The following is a 16,131-nucleotide window of genomic DNA, read 5'->3' on the forward strand; positions in this document are numbered from 1 at the left end:
TTAAACTTCCACCTCGACCGGTTTCAGTTGCAACCACGTGACTTCCGTTTTGAGCTTGTAGGCTTCATAGAGATACAACACCGCTGTTGCAACGCCGAAAATAACGGACGCCAGTCTGGCACCGCAGTCCAAATGCGCAAAACCCACGCATTTCATGTAGCAAGACACAACGGTCGAAGCAAGAAGGAAATGAAAAAAGGAAAAAATCGACCAGAAACAATCCAAACTGCTAAAAAACGATATCATGGCTACACGACCGGTCACATGAAAAAGAAGGATTATGACGCTGACAGACCAACTTATGACGTAAGCCGATAGGGCCCATGTGCGCGCGACGTCGCAGTTGTCAGAAGGGTCCCAACATCGGAACCCGCCGGCGTCCAATAGAGCCACGGTCAAGCAACCGGAGAAACAGATCGCAACTTTGATAATTCCCTTCGGGGACCACAAGAATGCTACGTTCACGTAAGGTTTTGTTAGAACATAATATAAACTTCTTTCTTTACTATTTTTGTTATTGTTAATGTTTAAATTGCAATGAAAGTACAAAAAATTTTTTTTTGAAGAAGTTTAATTGGTTGTCTCAATGTGAGCATTTATATTAAAACAAAATTCATCTTAACCAAGCACAGATAATATTAAACTTGCCTATTTTTTCAGAAGCATTTTCATGGCGTAGATATCCCTCCAATGCATAAGCTGAAGTCCATAGAAATCCGAAAAAACAAGCAGCTATTCTCCCGCCACTTTTCGAACCGGTGTGAATTGCTAGAACTATGCTTGCAGTGAGGCAGGTCAACGCCAAGATCAAGGTCACCACAAAGTCAATTTCCTGGACAGGTTTTTTCGAATTTTTTCATTAGATTAAGTCGCAAGCAAACGATTTTTATCAATTGTAAAAGTAAATTATTTCAGACAACATAATAGAAACATGTTTAACTACTGATTATTTCTACAAATAAACTACATGAAAATCAACAAAAGCAGACCGTTTTATGTCCGTTGCTTTTTCTGTTTCTGAATAACTTACTTCAAATGAGTATTTCCAAGATATCTTGTCACTGAGATGGCTGACGATCAAAACAAACGAAATAAGAGACAAACACCAAGATATTATGTAGGCAGAAAGCACCCATTGAAAGTAAGGTGTAGCGAGGTGTATCAGAAATCCACCAATCACCATCAACCCAATTGTAAGGCAACCAAGGGCTAATATAACTACACGAACGATGACTACTTTACTTTTTAGGTAATCAAGATCACAGCCTGCCATTATGCATTCTACAGTGCAACATTTGTGGAAAAGAACACAACATTATACAACATGTAAAAATGGCTTTATGTTGCAGCAAACGCTGGATATGCATGGTTGAACACTTAACTTCAAATATTTTAATTTTTCGAATTGTAGCCACTATCAAAACATAATATAACTTATGCTGTGTTTGTTAAGTCAGTTGTCCAATCAACTCATGTCTGCACTAAAACTAAAAACCTGCAGAGTAACTGAAAAAACGGCAGCAGCTGTCCAACTCCACAATGCCCTCCGTATCATTCGAAGCAATTAGAGAACAACGGACAATGCTACTTCACTCTGTGACGTCATACAAGTGCGTTTGTGACGTTATCAAAGTGGCCTTTGAAGCTAATTCAGTAAAACTTTCTCTTGTTCTTTTATTAAGTTGACATTTCGGTATTTAAACGTTCTAGTAAAATATTTGTGACTTTCAATGGGTGGAATATCAGAGGCACCTGAAACACAAAAAAAGGTTTTAAATGGTTCTGTTGTATTGGAGTTTAATGGGAAAGCAGGATGTTATTAGCAGTGATAAGTTCGCATGAACGTACGTGTTTCTGGAATTCGTTTAATCCCGCTGGGTTTTGTGTTTTTCCCTACATTAACACATATTTTCCACGACTTAAATTGAGAAACATTTTAGATTCTCTAACTAACAATTGAAAACGGTGATAACTTGTCGTTGAATGAGTCTTGGCGCGCAAAAGTGCCTTTTGAAAAGGATTTCAAATCCCCACAGCCGGTTTCAAGTACAGAGTCCAACCAGAGTCGAATCTATACTCGTTAACTCTTCAAGCGATTTACTTTTGTGAATCGGAGCCAAATTTGGACCAATAATTTGTAATCTAAATATCCCGAACCGGATAATACCAAGTTTCAAAAACGGAACCGAAACTGATTCCGTATAACAAACAGTTCAACTTAGCATCCGGTTCTCTCACTAGCAGCATGTCATAGTAACCGCGGGAATACAGTGCTCAAAGTGAAACATATACCTACACATACGGTTGTTTACAATCGGTTCGCGTAGATCATTAAACTCTATGAACTTGTGCGAACCGACTAAATCGGTTCTGGTTCGACTCTCTGGTTACCAGACTGGCCAATTTGTGCAAACAAACTTGTTTTGTCTTTACTTTATTGGATGTAGAAATCAACAAGAATATTAAACTGAGGTTGGGAGAAGTTCTAAAACATCTGATAACAAGCTACGAAAACCGACACAGTTTCAATGCAGTCTTTGACAAGATAATGTACTGGAGAGAACTTAAGTTCCTGCCTTGCAATTGCGTCACGAACAGCCTGCATTAATTAAGCTAATAACACCCATGACATATTAAATGTAATTACAAAAGGGAAAAAATATTTTTGCAAGATGCTAAAGTACAATAATACAAGTGCACTAGGATATTAACACTAAGATGCTAAAGCTAAATTGAACTATAAACAAACTAAAGCGTCACAGAGGCAATAATTCCAAACAGCTGTTGAAAATTAATCAAAAACCAGTGGACCCAGTTTAATTAGACGACAACGAAATCGTCGTCATGGTTACGTCTTCACGTCGGTCGGTTTGGGGGAAACCCCTTGCGCACCGCTTTTTAGGAGAATTGCGTCGACGAGATAGAGGATGGCGGTGAAGAAACCGAACACGGCGGCGGCGACGCTCACGTCGTACCAGAACCAACCACAGTCGATGTAACACGACAGGACGATGGAGGCCACAAGGAAATGAACAAAGGAGAAAGCCGACCAAACGAACTCGATCATTTCAAAATGCGGGACCTTTGACCCCAAACCGGTGACGTGGATCAGGAGCAGAATGAGCGTGACGGACCAACTGATGATGTAAGCCGCGAGGGCCCAAGTGCGCCCGGATTGGCACCCGCTACTCCCACCGCGGTGGTAACCTGATATGTCTAGTAAGGCGAAGGTTGTGCAGCCGCTGATGCAGATGATGGATTTCACGATTCCGTTCTTGCTCCAGAGATATTCTGAAACGTAAGTAACAAGTTACGCAACTCGCAACGTGTGTTGCAATTGAAGAAATAACATGGTAAACTGCATAAACAAGTCCACTGTGGACAAGTTTCCCTGTATGCATAACGTTAGCCTATGCGCTATAGGGCACCTGTGTTCTATTGTTTATAAACGAAGTACAGACAAACATCACGAAATACGTTCTTGTGTGCCTCAGCTGGGCAATATGAGGGGATATCTGCCTTTTGACACGAAACATCTTGTTTACATAACGGACAAAGTTTTTTTGAATTTAATTGTGTAAATAACAATCAAACATTCGTTTATCGTTTTAGTTTTGACCGATGGAACATTTAAACATATTAAACTTCTAACTTACTTTAAAAAAGTATATTAAAAGCTCGACGTATGTTGTGGGGGTTTGGCATTCTAAAATATACTTAATTCTACTAAAGGCATTGGATTCCAATATCACTTCTTCGAAACTTACTGAGGCTTTCCGGTGCGTTTTCTTGCAGCAAATAGCCTTCCACTGCATAAGCTATTGAAACGAAGAAGCCGAACACGCAAGCAGCTATCCTCGTTCCGTTGTTCGATGAAGTGTAGATGCATAGTATGATGCTTGCCATTGTGCAGTGGAAAAACGAGAACACAGTAAGGCAGAGATCGACTGTCTGTAATATATGGCACGACAGTAACTTGTTAAAATCGGCATTTTTGTAGAATGTTCTGTGGGTGGTTCTGTGAAGGAAATGATTGACCATTGCAACTGAAATATATCGTTATCGATAATCTTTTCGGCAAACAGTTTAACAACGGTTTAGTTAGCTTCGCAAAATCCGCGCGACGACTTAGACTCGATCAAAATAAAATACAAATTTAATTTAAAACATTTGAAAAAGCTTTCTTTTAAAAAACACGCTACAACCAACTATATACTTAATCGCTTACCTCATACGGAACGCCGCATTTCAATTGTGACTCGAGAGTTGTGACAATGAAAAAGAACGAAAAAAATGAGAAGCACCAGGCGATGATGTAAGCGGCCAGAATCCACCCCACAACCCCTCCATACCCACTTGCAGCAACCAACGCAAACGCGATAATCCCGAGAACCAAAATAACAATTCGAACAATTCCCTCCTTGCTTTTAATATATTCGATACCAGATTTTCCCATTGTGACGTCAAAATGTTATAGTATTGCAATTTTACTTCTGTGTTGCAGTGCTAATAAATATTTGTGTTCTGTAAGATTTTTGCCGTTAAGGTTATGAGTTTGTAAGCACACGGAAAAACATCAGTATTATATAAATTAAATTTGGTTGGATCACTTTTTCCCATTAAAAATACCCAAACAACCCCAATACTGCATGTGGACACAACTAATGTGATCGGGTACAAATAAAATATACGTCTCAATATTCATAAATTGGGATATGCAAATTATATGGATGATATATCTGAGAAAAGCTAGACACGAAAAAAGTGCAATTATGAAAAATAAACCAGCAACGGACCCTAATATTCACATCAAAGTGATATTTAGTAAATTTCATTTTCAGATTGCTGGCGAGGTTAATCGATATAATTGGATTCTGTCATGCAAGACCATATGCCATTAAAAAAACGCCTGTCAACAAGGGAACATTATGATTTTGGGTTAAGACTACGCATCTGACCTGTTTGCTTACAACTCACCACACAAAAAACTGATCCAAAGATCCAAAGATCCAAAGATTAACGGCCTGCACGTTGACACTTTGTTAACTTGTGCACTTAAATTTGCAAGTAGATGAAAAATTACCACCTTCACAGCAAGTATCCGTTGTCTGTTCCTACCGTGGCAACCTCAACGCGCGACGTTGTAAAATGCTCAGGCAAACAAAGATTGATTTGTTTAACGTCGTCGCTTAGCAATTCACGTTACGCCCTGAATTGTAATTTAAGTTACGCTAGTAAATCCACACTTGGTTTGGCGCACAGGTTGCCGTCAAGCGTGCAAAAGTAGAAGATGCTCCAATAACCCTACTGTGTGATGTAATAATAATTTGATAATTTAAATGAATGCCCAAGTTTTTCATGTTGGTTAAAGACCTATTGACGTACGATATAAGATTCCAGCCATGTGAACAAACAGAAGATAAAGAAGATATCGGCTGCTGGTACAAACCACGGGGTGCGCAACTGTTTCAATAATATCGATTATTAGACAAGAGTTGTTTGGGATGTTAAGTATCCTGGTTGCTGGGGATCCTGTGGAGTCTAATCAAGATTTTCTTACGTTGTTTAAGGTCATCTGCAAAATAAGAAAAAATGGACGGAAAATAGGAAATCGGCGGCCACTAATTTTAATCATTCCTTTTAAATGATGTTCTTTTTTTTTGCCACCAGGAGTCGTTGTCAAATGGTTGAGTCAAATCGTAGATAATTATTCCAAATTCTATGTTTTGCCACGCTGGGATTCGAACCCAGGATATCCCGACCTCCAATCCCGAGTAGGTTTTGTACTTGGTGCATGGGTCGGGCGATCTGATGCTCCTTATTTCATCGTTTGAGGTTGTCAAACATTTATTGTTTACATTTCTATTTCTTGCAACGGCAACGGTTCAAGGCTACCAAACTCATAGAAATTAATGATAAACATTATGGATAAGCTTACTGTCTTAGATTGCGTTATGGGCATTGTATAATAATTTTTTACCCAAATTCACCTTCAGACCCCGTTGTAACAACGGGAACAGAGCATGCAAGAATGTTATTAAAACACACATTGGTTAAAACACTGGGACGGATATGACGAGATTGCATCCACGTCATCGAAACCAGCCTATTTTCTTGAACTATTTTGCACAAAGAATTAAAAACGCACGACACGGCACCTGAATTCCTTGCATAACTCTTTCTTGTGCAACCCGAGATTAGCACGATGACGTATGGGCGCACTGTGGGCAGTGGAGCGTGTCGTCTCTCGCTCTGTACCAACAAACGTCGGCGTTTTTCAGGCGTTAAAACGACTGAATGTGAACCGGGCACCAAAATCAGTTCGATACTTAATAAGAGGTTGATTCATTCACCAGCAGAATTTGTAGTGAAGTTTTGCCAGGTAATAGACGTAGCAGCCTTTGTAAGGTCCAGGTGTAGATTTTGTAAACGACCTTATTTGAGATAAGAGTGTGATGTAGTTTGAGATATCGATGCCCTCCAGCAAGTTTTCTTTGTGTTTGACTTCCCACAGCATTACGACTAAACTTTGTGGCGTAAAACTGATATAGGACGGTTCTACGGTAGCAGCTTGTATTATCACGTCCGTTGTATAGCTTGTAAGTAAAGTTATCAATTTAACAACACATTTTCCAACAAAGTGTTTGGTTTAGAGCAACTTTCCAACCAAACGGTGAATAATTTCTTAAATAAATTGTTTGTCCTGCACAGTGAAACTGCAGCTTGTCACTGCGTCCACACACTTACTTTTTTCGTATGTTGATCAAACACAATATGTCCCGTCAATGATTGTTTGTCCAGAGTAAATGGCAAGGCCGTTTGTATAACCCAGGGCCATTTGTTCGTGTTGCGTGTTAGAATGAAATTTGTCGTCAGTGTTGCCAGGTTGCGCTTGATTTACGGAATCATATTTAATATCTCCTATCCTTACTTTGATGCTTCGACCTATTTTACGAATATACATCGCGAACTAATGTCGTACTAGTAGTTTAGTGATAACCCTTTGTGTAACTTGCCTCAATGCAACTCTAAAATAAGCGGTTTTATTCAAGACAATAAAAGTGAATTCAGTCAAAGGAAACCGTGACGTAGAATCTACACTTGACTTAATCCACTGAGTAATACATGGATGTTGTCCAACTATGTTTGCCCTCCGACTGTCTGGCGGTTTTGTCGGCTGCCTTCTTTTACATAAAGCATGATTTGTTGAAGGAATAAAATCGGTCGAAAGGTCGGTCTTACAACGCGTTTGCTTGCTGAGCAAATTTCGCCTTGTCGCACGAGTTTGCAGCAACTTTCCACAGTTTTCGGAAGTAAAGATTATAGCGGTCGATATCAAGGTTTGCTGTCTGAAGGGTTGGTAACTATTTACCGGTATTTTGGTTTCGTCTCTGGAGGTTTTCAGTGTCCCGGTGATAATTCGCCCTAAGCTGTACTTCTTTACTTGAAGGATTTTATCAGTTGAATTATGAGAAAGCATAACATGTTTGCGTAATCATTTCAATCTTATTGAAATGGGACAACTTACAAGGATAGATTTGCTAAGGTTGTCTGTTTAATAGGAATAATGCTGTGTATATCCAAGTTCGTTTGGTTTGAGCCGAAATATATTTTGTGTAACGTTATTCTGTGTCCAATTGAATAATAATTTATTTGCAAAGAGCTAGGAACAAGCTTTTATTAACAGTTTTATCACCAGGGGTGATTGGGTTTAGGCAAGTTGATTGACCAGTACTGATGTGAAGCAACCACGTCCCAATCGAATCTTGGTTCCTATCTGTTTAATATCAACCAAACTACGTCGAAACAGCGAGTAGGAACCTCCAGTGTTTATATGCCAAGCTCACGGAGTCAGTGGTTTCCCGACGACAACATGGGACAAAGGAGTCGCAACGGAAGTACGGCGAAAATCGTGAAAAAGACTAAAACCAAAAAGAAATTCAGTCGGCCTAAAAGACGAGACGAGAAAGTTGGTTGCGCCCAGAAAGCTTCGGCTGTATTGACGAGATGCCTCTTCCTCCTCCACACTGGCATAGCTTTGTGGAGAGTGAGTCTACTCTACCCGTACTATTACCTTTACTTCCTCAGCATCGGAGTCGGTTGCCTCCTCCTGGAGATGGTTTTTACAATTGCCGTCCGCCAGGGCAAAGAATACAAGTGGTAAGTTTCAACTAGGTCATGTTGATAAACACAGCATTCATATATGTGGAAAAAAAGCCATGATATTGGCGAGCTAATGCAGCTCACCGCATTCATGTTCATGCAAGTTGTGATTGATGTTGCCATATATGTCACCTATGAAAAACGTCTTGGCAAAAGCTTAAGCTTATTACGTTTCAGTCCCAATTCAACAGTAATACGACGATCAAGTTCACGTTTATATGCAGCCAACCACGCTTTCAACTCACGTTTGTGTGTCCTTGAAGTATTGGTGCTTGACCCCCTTTTTTCTGTTCCTATAACATTATGCGCGGGTTGTATCTGCTTTATGTTTTTTACGTCACTAAAGGGGAAACATGTAAATGCGCTTCGCGAAATGCGAAATGTCCACATAAAAGAGTGCAATATTGGCGAATAAACGTCATAAAACGCCACGGCTTCATTGTCTGCCGTCGGGCGCCATTCTAAGTTTGTGTGTGAACGTAAGTCGGTTGCACCCCCTTACCAAACACGCGAAGCACAATTACGTCGCAACAGTGGTGTATCGCGCAGTAGTTTGCTGCGTAGGAACACAAAATTAATTTTTGCCGTTTTAGTTTTTTATACTGGGTGACTGTATTTCAACAAGAAGTGTGCATTTTGCTGTTGCACGGCAGATAGATAAAACTTTTAGAGATTCTTTTTGTCGTTCATTTTGTTAAAATTTTCGCCATGTTTTTCCTGTTAAGGTAACGATAAAATTATTTCTGTGCATTCAATACGCCTTCAACATAATTCACAAGACCCAACTTATTGAAAAGTGAACCAGTAACAAAACCACACTTGGCATTTCAGGTTCTGCCCGAGCGTGTTTTTCTATTTATTGAGCGTCGTTCCGTGTCTCTGGCTCCTTGAACTTCATCAACTCGACACCCATCTCACCACTAACCTGGTCGAAGGGGGCTGCATCGAGACTACATTTCCCAACGTCACAGTTGAGTGAATCTGCGTATTTCAATGGCAAAATCGTAGAAAGTTTCCTTTATGAACTTTTCCGACCTTTCTTGGTCAACATGAGGTTCGAACCAAGGATAGTATGGGTGCATCCCCTTAATCAATACCGCCACTGGCGCTTGTTGCCCCAATATCGCTTTTGACCACACTGGGATTCGAACCCAGGATATCCTGGCCACGAATCCCGATCAGGTTTTCTATATATGGGTCTGGCGCTTAGCCGATGTTGACAATTTCACATCAGTTTAATCCAAGTTTTGCTTCAGATACCTTTAGCTCCTCCGGTGGCGACGACGCTTCCCACGAATGCGACAGAAACATTGACGGACGCATCGCGGTCGCGGAGAAGTCTTGAGGCGGAGGACCGACTTCCAGTGATGACGTCAGATTTCCATTCGTCCCGGGTGAAGAGACAGGAGATGAGGAACGGAGTGAGAGACAACAAAGACTTTGCCAACGTGACACTTTCAAACAGTAGCAGGAACGGGATGAAGAAGAACAGAAAGAAGAAGAGAACGAGGAAGAAGGTGGGGAGCACAACCTCCAGTTCACCATCACCCTCTTCTACAACTCAGCTTACAAGCGCAACGCTTTTAAGCACAACAACAACATTGAAAACAACGACGCTGTCATCTAAAACAGCAAACACAGCTACAATAGCAAAATCATCTGCACCGCCATCAGGAGTCATACCTTCTTTATTACTTGCAACAATAAAAACCACATCATTGCCTGTGCAAACTACAAAAACAAACGCAACACTTGCTACATTGCAAATAATAGAAGATAAAACGCCAACTACAATCACAAACGGTACAACATCGTCGTTGTCCCATATATCACAAACAAGAGCAACTAACACAAGCAGAGAAACGACGGAGAGCAATTCGACACCAAGTTATACTTCTACTTTGCCGACAACTAGTTTAAAAGCGACAAACAAAACTTCAACGCCAGGAACAATATCACAGCCAACTAATAAGACAATGGAACAAGTGAAAAAAACGACAACGGAGACTAATTCAACAACAATACCAACAGGCGACATATTACCTACAAACAACACCGATCCCTACTCGAAATTTATCATAAACTTAACAACTGCTGCCAGTTCACGCTTCGTTGAACGAAATGACGTCACTGAAAGTACGTCATCGTCTGGAGCGACAGCGTCTGGAACTCGAACACTAACGCAAACCGCTTCCTCCACGCCTGGAACAACCACAACCCAGAAGGTCGTCTTTTCCACAAATCCCAGTCAAGGTTGGTGGAGTCGTGTGTGTGTTGGTTGTCATTAAGCTCTATCGAAATGCTCAACTTGCCCTTTATACTCGACCGGTATTGTTATTAGTGAATATATATTAAAGATGAGTAGGCGTCTTTATGTTGACTTTATGAAGTTTGGAGGTTTTATGAACTTTTAAGTAAAATTGCTCAGTAGATCTATAAAGAAAATATTTTTTTTTATTGAATAAACTTAAGGAGTGATTACCTCCCTCTCCTTGCGATCCAATCAAGGCGCCCGTACAACCAAATTACAGCAGTCAGTTAACATACAAGTGTGCGTTGTAATTCCCCATACAGGTGTCCAGACCACAAGTAGAAGCACTGAGCTACCCAGCACGTTTAAACTCCCCGCTACGAGCATCACAACAATTACCTCTACGTCACGACCCGAAGACGGTGACGTCATAATGGGAACGACGACGACGACCACAATTGTTTCGATTTCGACGACTGATCACCACGGAGGAATCGAGAAGATCGGGGACCAAATCAAGGAGTTTGGGTCAAACGCGATCTCCTACATTGAAAACACGAGTCAGACACTGAACGAGTTGGTAAGTGTTGGTGTTTGCAGTGGTTAAATTAAGCGATCACATTATAATCTAACTTCCTTTCGCCAAATACTAAACAAAGCACCAGATATAAGGCAGCATTTTGACAAGGAGAAATGAAATTCCTTCGATATAATCGCTTTGTAAGTGGGTATGAGAACATACACAACCAGTTCAAATTCCATATAAAAGTTTCATTAAAGATATATACTTTCTACAATGATTTTGTAGTTCGTATCTATATGTTATTAAAGCAACAAACCTCAATACATAAATACATTGTACTTGTCCTCATGAGGTTTTCGGGCTTGGCAGCCCAGGCAATGCACCCTAGCCTTCTACTTGTCCTTTCACTTTTGCAAAATCTCTTTCATAACAAAAACTTTCTTTAAAGTTGCTAAATTAAAAAAAACATAGGCCGTTTATTCTTGATGTATGAACACCATTTAAGCCGATTTGTTGATCTGAGGCAATTAGTTATGGACTAACAGTTAAATCCCGCCAGAACAGCGTAGATAATTGAGTTGACCACAAGACATGAGACATTGAGGTAACAAGTATCTCGTGGCAGAAAGGTCGATTCCATATTTGTTTAGATCCGCCTGGTTGAAGTTGGTTTAATAAACGTATACTGTGTACGGGTTTCAGGTATGAACAACACAATTGTTGTCTACAAATCCCCATGACAAAACCACAATTCGTGTTTATTGTTAAATTCAATAAAACTTGCAAAATCTTATAGTGAAGCCTTGCAAATATATTTGCAATGCGAGGCTTAACAAAACCTAAACTTCTCAATTCGCACGATATTTTTTACCCTCAAAGTGAGGATATTGAAATGTGTGAATAATCTAAAAGAGCACACCGAATAATGTGCTTCTGATTGCCTACATTTATTTCAAGGCGGCTTACCTTGTTAACGCGGAATTTGAAATGAATGTGCTTGGTGGAAAGTCCTGTACAACTCGGAGTTTACAATTACTCACAGTTCCTCCACCCACATACGTTGTTGTTCGTAACAGAGCATTGAAAAACTTCTCATACCTGTTTCACGTTTAAACATCGTAAAACTAAACGGCCACCCGATATTTAAATATATTTACTGCAGCTGAACCAACTTGATCCCCAAAACTGGTTGCTAGCGCTCCACCAAGTCTTGCTCTTCGTGCTTGTGATTGGACGATGGTTGCTACCCAAAGGGGAGATCACTAGAGATCAGCTCTCTCAGCTCCTCCTCGTCTTCATCGGAGTGGGAGCCGACATCCTGGAGTTTGTGTCAGGTTTGCTTTACAAGTTTTGGGTTGAAGTAAAATACATAAATGCAATGTTTTGTTGAAAGGTTTTTAAAGAGGAAATGCTTGTTTGATTATGATCTGTATCTTTCTGCACATTTTATTGTCCAACAAAAACGAACCAATATGTCTGGACTTTAATTGCTCCTGTATGTTTCAAACCTAACCCCGCTCTTTACTTCAAACAGAAACAATCGATGATGACGTAATAGCGGTGAGATGCGACCCATTGCTACACTTCATCATTTACGGCGTCTGGTCGTGGAGTTTGCTGCAGGTAAAGAATACCAACATCCATGTGCAAAACAATACATGAAATAATCTGCATAATAAGGAAGTAATCTTCGTGGTCTTTGTGATATGAAATATTTGTATTTAAATGCTTGTGGCAAATTTTTTAACCATCCAAGAGTTATTACCAATATGGCTTAAATTGGTCGTAATGTTTTTTACATGTAAAATTGTCAACAAACAACAAATAGCAATTTTAAACCGTTGTTTCCAATGGTGATTTTATCAACACTTATTCAGTATTAATGGTCATTACTAATTGCAGTGGTAACAACATGTTTATTTTGGCGTTGTTGACAGTTTACACTCGTCCTGACCGCCGCCAAATCTCGAAAGACTCGCGTGGGATTCGAAAGCGACGACCGCGTAACAATGGTTTCGAACAGAGACAATTGTTGTGCGAGAAGTGTCTTCAATGACGCTGATTTGTGGGGAATTCTGGTCACGATGTTACTTCAGGTGAGGTTGCTTGTGTGAAACTTGTAGTGGGTAAAAATATGAGTATTATCGCACGTGGGGATGACGTATTCCTGTTCCACATTGGTCCTACTTCAGTTTTTTCTTGAGTTTCTGCTAATTTTGATCTTGTATTTTCTTAAAGTTGTCAATATGACAGAATAAAAGTTATGTAAAAAAGAAATCCAGACCCCAGATTTTTGAATACAGCCAACGTTAAAAACCCACAGTCTCATTTTAATGTGTTTAATGCAACAAGAAATAACATGGTCTCGTTGGAAGAAACGCTCTTTTCATTAATATCCCGATCCACCGGATGACGTTCGTACAACCCAAATACTAAACGCACAATTCCCTTTTCATTAACACAAGCAAAGGATATCCAGTCCTGGGTCTTTACATAACACGAATCCCTCCATATACACAAGCTGGTCATGCGGTTCAATTTAATCGTCGAATGTAATCCCATCCGTTCAACCGCTGTGTAAGGTTGATCGTGTTTGACTTGTTTGCCGATAAATCGATGCTAAGTCCATGTATCCAGGAACGCCCACGACCACAGAATACGCGAACACAGACAAAGTCCATTTGCACGACGAAGTCATAACACACGATCAAATTAGTTACAAATTAAAACGTCAATACGACAAGTTTCGCTTCCAGTAGTTGCAGGGTTGATTGCTGAAATACTCACAATCCTGTTTGCACTGCAATGAAATGTTGCAATTAATCTGTTCTTCTGGCACACTTAAACGTATACTTTTATTCACCGACGCTATTCAACCAGGCTTCATCAGGGTTACTTTTAATTGCGCGAGAAGAACGGAGTAATTGAAATACAACATGTCTGGCAGCATCAGCAGCAACAAAATATGTTTGAGCGAAGTAAAGGCCGCTGATCAATCGTTTTCTATTTGAAAAAGAAAGGTGGTGTCTGAAAATTGCTCCCTAACTTTGCTTAAATGCAAGATATCAGCGTAACTGACATTATTTTGCAAAGAAAACAAATCTCAAACCGAACGATCAAAACTTTTCCAGGGAGTTACATTTTTGAACAATTTGCTTTTCCATTTGGGTTTTAAAACGTTTTCACTGAGCTGTAAACGATTTTTTCATTATAGGATGTCCCATTTCTGGCGTTTCGTCTCTACATGATGATCGTGTATAGACAAGTTCACCAGATGATGGTCTTCTTTACCGGGAAAAACGTACTTGTCGTGTGTCTGCAGGTCTATCGCCTCATAGTGTTACAAGTAGGTGGAAAGAATGCTTTTACGTCAATTGAACAACTTTGTTCACTGTTAGTAGCGAGAAACGACACGACAAAAATCTAATTTCATCTTTGAACAACTATAGCCATTGTCAGAGATTTCAAACTGGAGGTCGCTCGACGAATTTGATGGGTTGCAAAGGTTCAATGTCACAGAAAGCACAATATTTAGTAGTACGCCCCTCCTGAGGGATTTGGAGTCGTTTATTACAATTAACTGTTACAATAAAATGTCTAAATATCATAGTCAAACATTAAAATTTTACCTTTTCAATATGATTGCGAGCCAAAATACTTTGAAAGCTCTGGCATGTGTGATGTTTATTCAGTGAAATGTAGACGATTTGATTTCATCCACAGGTCGAACGCAAAGACGACGTTGTTGACGAAGCAACTGACATGGAACTGCAACCTCTGAAAGGAACTTTGAAACGTTTGGCGACACAAGCCAGGTCGGAGGATTCCTTTCCCAGTGGTGATGTCAAAAGTAAGAACTGGCATCCGCAATATGTCTTTAAACCTGATCGGGATTTATGGTTAGGATAACGTGGGTTCGAATCCCGGTGTGGTCAAACGAGATTAGCCCTTATTGGGTGGTTTCAACACAATTGGTTTTATTATTTAATCAGGCAATAGTTGTTTCTTTTGGAATCAGGATTTTACAAATTTTTACGTTAATCTGTAGAATGCTTTCGGAAAATCCAATATCCCACACAGTATTTGCAATAAGAGATTATCATACTGGCATTCAGATCGTTGTTCCGTAAAAACAACGCATTTGTTTGTTTAAATTCCTTCATTTTCGTGTTTCAATTCCAAATATATTTATTTAATCAGACGCCTCATTCAAATCGCGGAACGACGGAACGGTGGTGGTAAAAATTCATTTGGAAAGCGAGGCTACGTTGAAACGGCTCAGAGGCGGAACGGTGTGAAATGCTGACGTCAAGTTTGCTCTTGAAATCACAAGACAACTCTCTCTTACCGTCCATGACTTCTTGCTGAAAGTGAAAACGAAATCTCTGGATTTAACAAACTTTTACCCTGTTTGATTTCTAAACCAATGTGCGCGTTCAACTAAACCAGGGCTTTCCAAACTTGAAGTCTCGAACCCAAAATGAGGTCGCACACAGAATGTTACGGAACGCAAAGAGTCAACATCACGCAAGAACAACATTTAATTGAATTATTTCATTAAGTAAACCCCTCTTGAGTTTTTTACTCTCAAACATGAGGGGCCGCAGAAAGTTTTAACCAGTTAGAATTAAGGGGTCGCGAGCGATATGTCTCGGGAGACCTTTAACCAGTCAACAAAATAGTGGTAACAGTGTTCGTGTTGCGGATCCTTGTCCATAAACATTCATGTTGTTTTGTCATTCCACACGAAAACATCGAAATCTGCTGATAGATACATTTTAGTGGCAATATACACTAGTTTGCAGTTGATGGGCACGTACAGTGTTATGAGCATGTCATTCGTATGGCTATGGCTTTTATTTGGACAAAAAACACTGTATTAAAATGGCGGCTTGTTAGTAATGCAAACATTTAAGTTCCAACTGCAACACTGCTGTGCCTGTGTACAAATTGAAATTACTTGATAACTCGTTTGTGGGCCTACTGATATGTTCCTTTACGCTTCTGCCTTGTCCTGTATTAAATCAAGTTGAATTCTTGCAAGTCCTGTATTAAATCAAGTTGAATTTACGGTTCTTTCACAAATTGAGCCACACCTCAGACTTCTTTGACATGCAATTTCTTTAAAACACAGTACATATGGATACCCATATTTTTTTTACATTTCATTTGTTGCGAAACCCATATCAAAATG

The 16,131-nt window shown here is 39.9% G+C and overlaps 2 protein-coding genes across 2 annotated transcripts; one reads left to right on the forward strand and one right to left on the reverse strand.

Annotated features, from left to right (window-relative positions):
* LOC145917842 (uncharacterized) lies at nt 1-4,456 on the reverse strand. Its single transcript, XM_083003138.1, has 6 exons — nt 4,229-4,456; nt 3,768-3,951; nt 2,853-3,291; nt 1,031-1,241; nt 649-832; nt 1-455 (listed from the first exon to the last, which is right to left on the reverse strand). Exons 1-6 carry the CDS (start codon nt 4,454-4,456, stop codon nt 1-3), a joined length of 1,701 nt encoding a protein of 566 aa, XP_082859264.1.
* A 3,213-nt stretch (nt 4,457-7,669) lies between these two features.
* Nucleotides 7,670-16,099, forward strand: LOC145901046 (uncharacterized). Its single transcript, XM_082988903.1, has 10 exons — nt 7,670-8,160; nt 8,995-9,133; nt 9,420-10,416; nt 10,738-10,994; nt 12,100-12,271; nt 12,472-12,560; nt 12,875-13,033; nt 14,152-14,283; nt 14,661-14,787; nt 15,138-16,099. The coding sequence occupies exons 1-10, from the start codon at nt 7,835-7,837 to the stop codon at nt 15,233-15,235; spliced, it is 2,496 nt and encodes an 831-aa protein (XP_082845029.1). The 5' UTR covers nt 7,670-7,834; the 3' UTR covers nt 15,236-16,099.
* The last annotated feature ends 32 nt before the right edge of the window (nt 16,100-16,131 follow it).

Source organism: Ascidia mentula, chromosome 1 (genome assembly GCF_947561715.1).
Source record: "Ascidia mentula chromosome 1, kaAscMent1.1, whole genome shotgun sequence".
In the NCBI taxonomy this organism is placed as follows: Eukaryota; Metazoa; Chordata; class Ascidiacea; order Phlebobranchia; family Ascidiidae; genus Ascidia; species Ascidia mentula.

What these genes read in the sequence shown, in the direction of transcription:
- LOC145917842 (XM_083003138.1), bottom strand. Translation starts at nt 4,456, where the DNA reads ATGGGAAAATCTGGTATCGAATATATTAAAAGCAAGGAGGGAATTGTT. An exon ending in CTTGGAAATACTCATTTGAA is followed by an intron (nt 833 to 1,030) that starts GTAAGTTATTCA and finishes AAACCTGTCCAG; the next exon opens with GAAATTGACTTTGTGGTGAC. An exon ending in AAATGCTTCTGAAAAAATAG is followed by an intron (nt 456 to 648) that starts GCAAGTTTAATA and finishes ACGTGAACGTAG; the next exon opens with CATTCTTGTGGTCCCCGAAG.
- LOC145901046 (XM_082988903.1), top strand. Translation starts at nt 7,835, where the DNA reads ATGCCAAGCTCACGGAGTCAGTGGTTTCCCGACGACAACATGGGACAA. An exon ending in TGGTCACGATGTTACTTCAG is followed by an intron (nt 13,034 to 14,151) that starts GTGAGGTTGCTT and finishes TTTTCATTATAG; the next exon opens with GATGTCCCATTTCTGGCGTT. An exon ending in TCCCAGTGGTGATGTCAAAA is followed by an intron (nt 14,788 to 15,137) that starts GTAAGAACTGGC and finishes TTATTTAATCAG; the next exon opens with ACGCCTCATTCAAATCGCGG.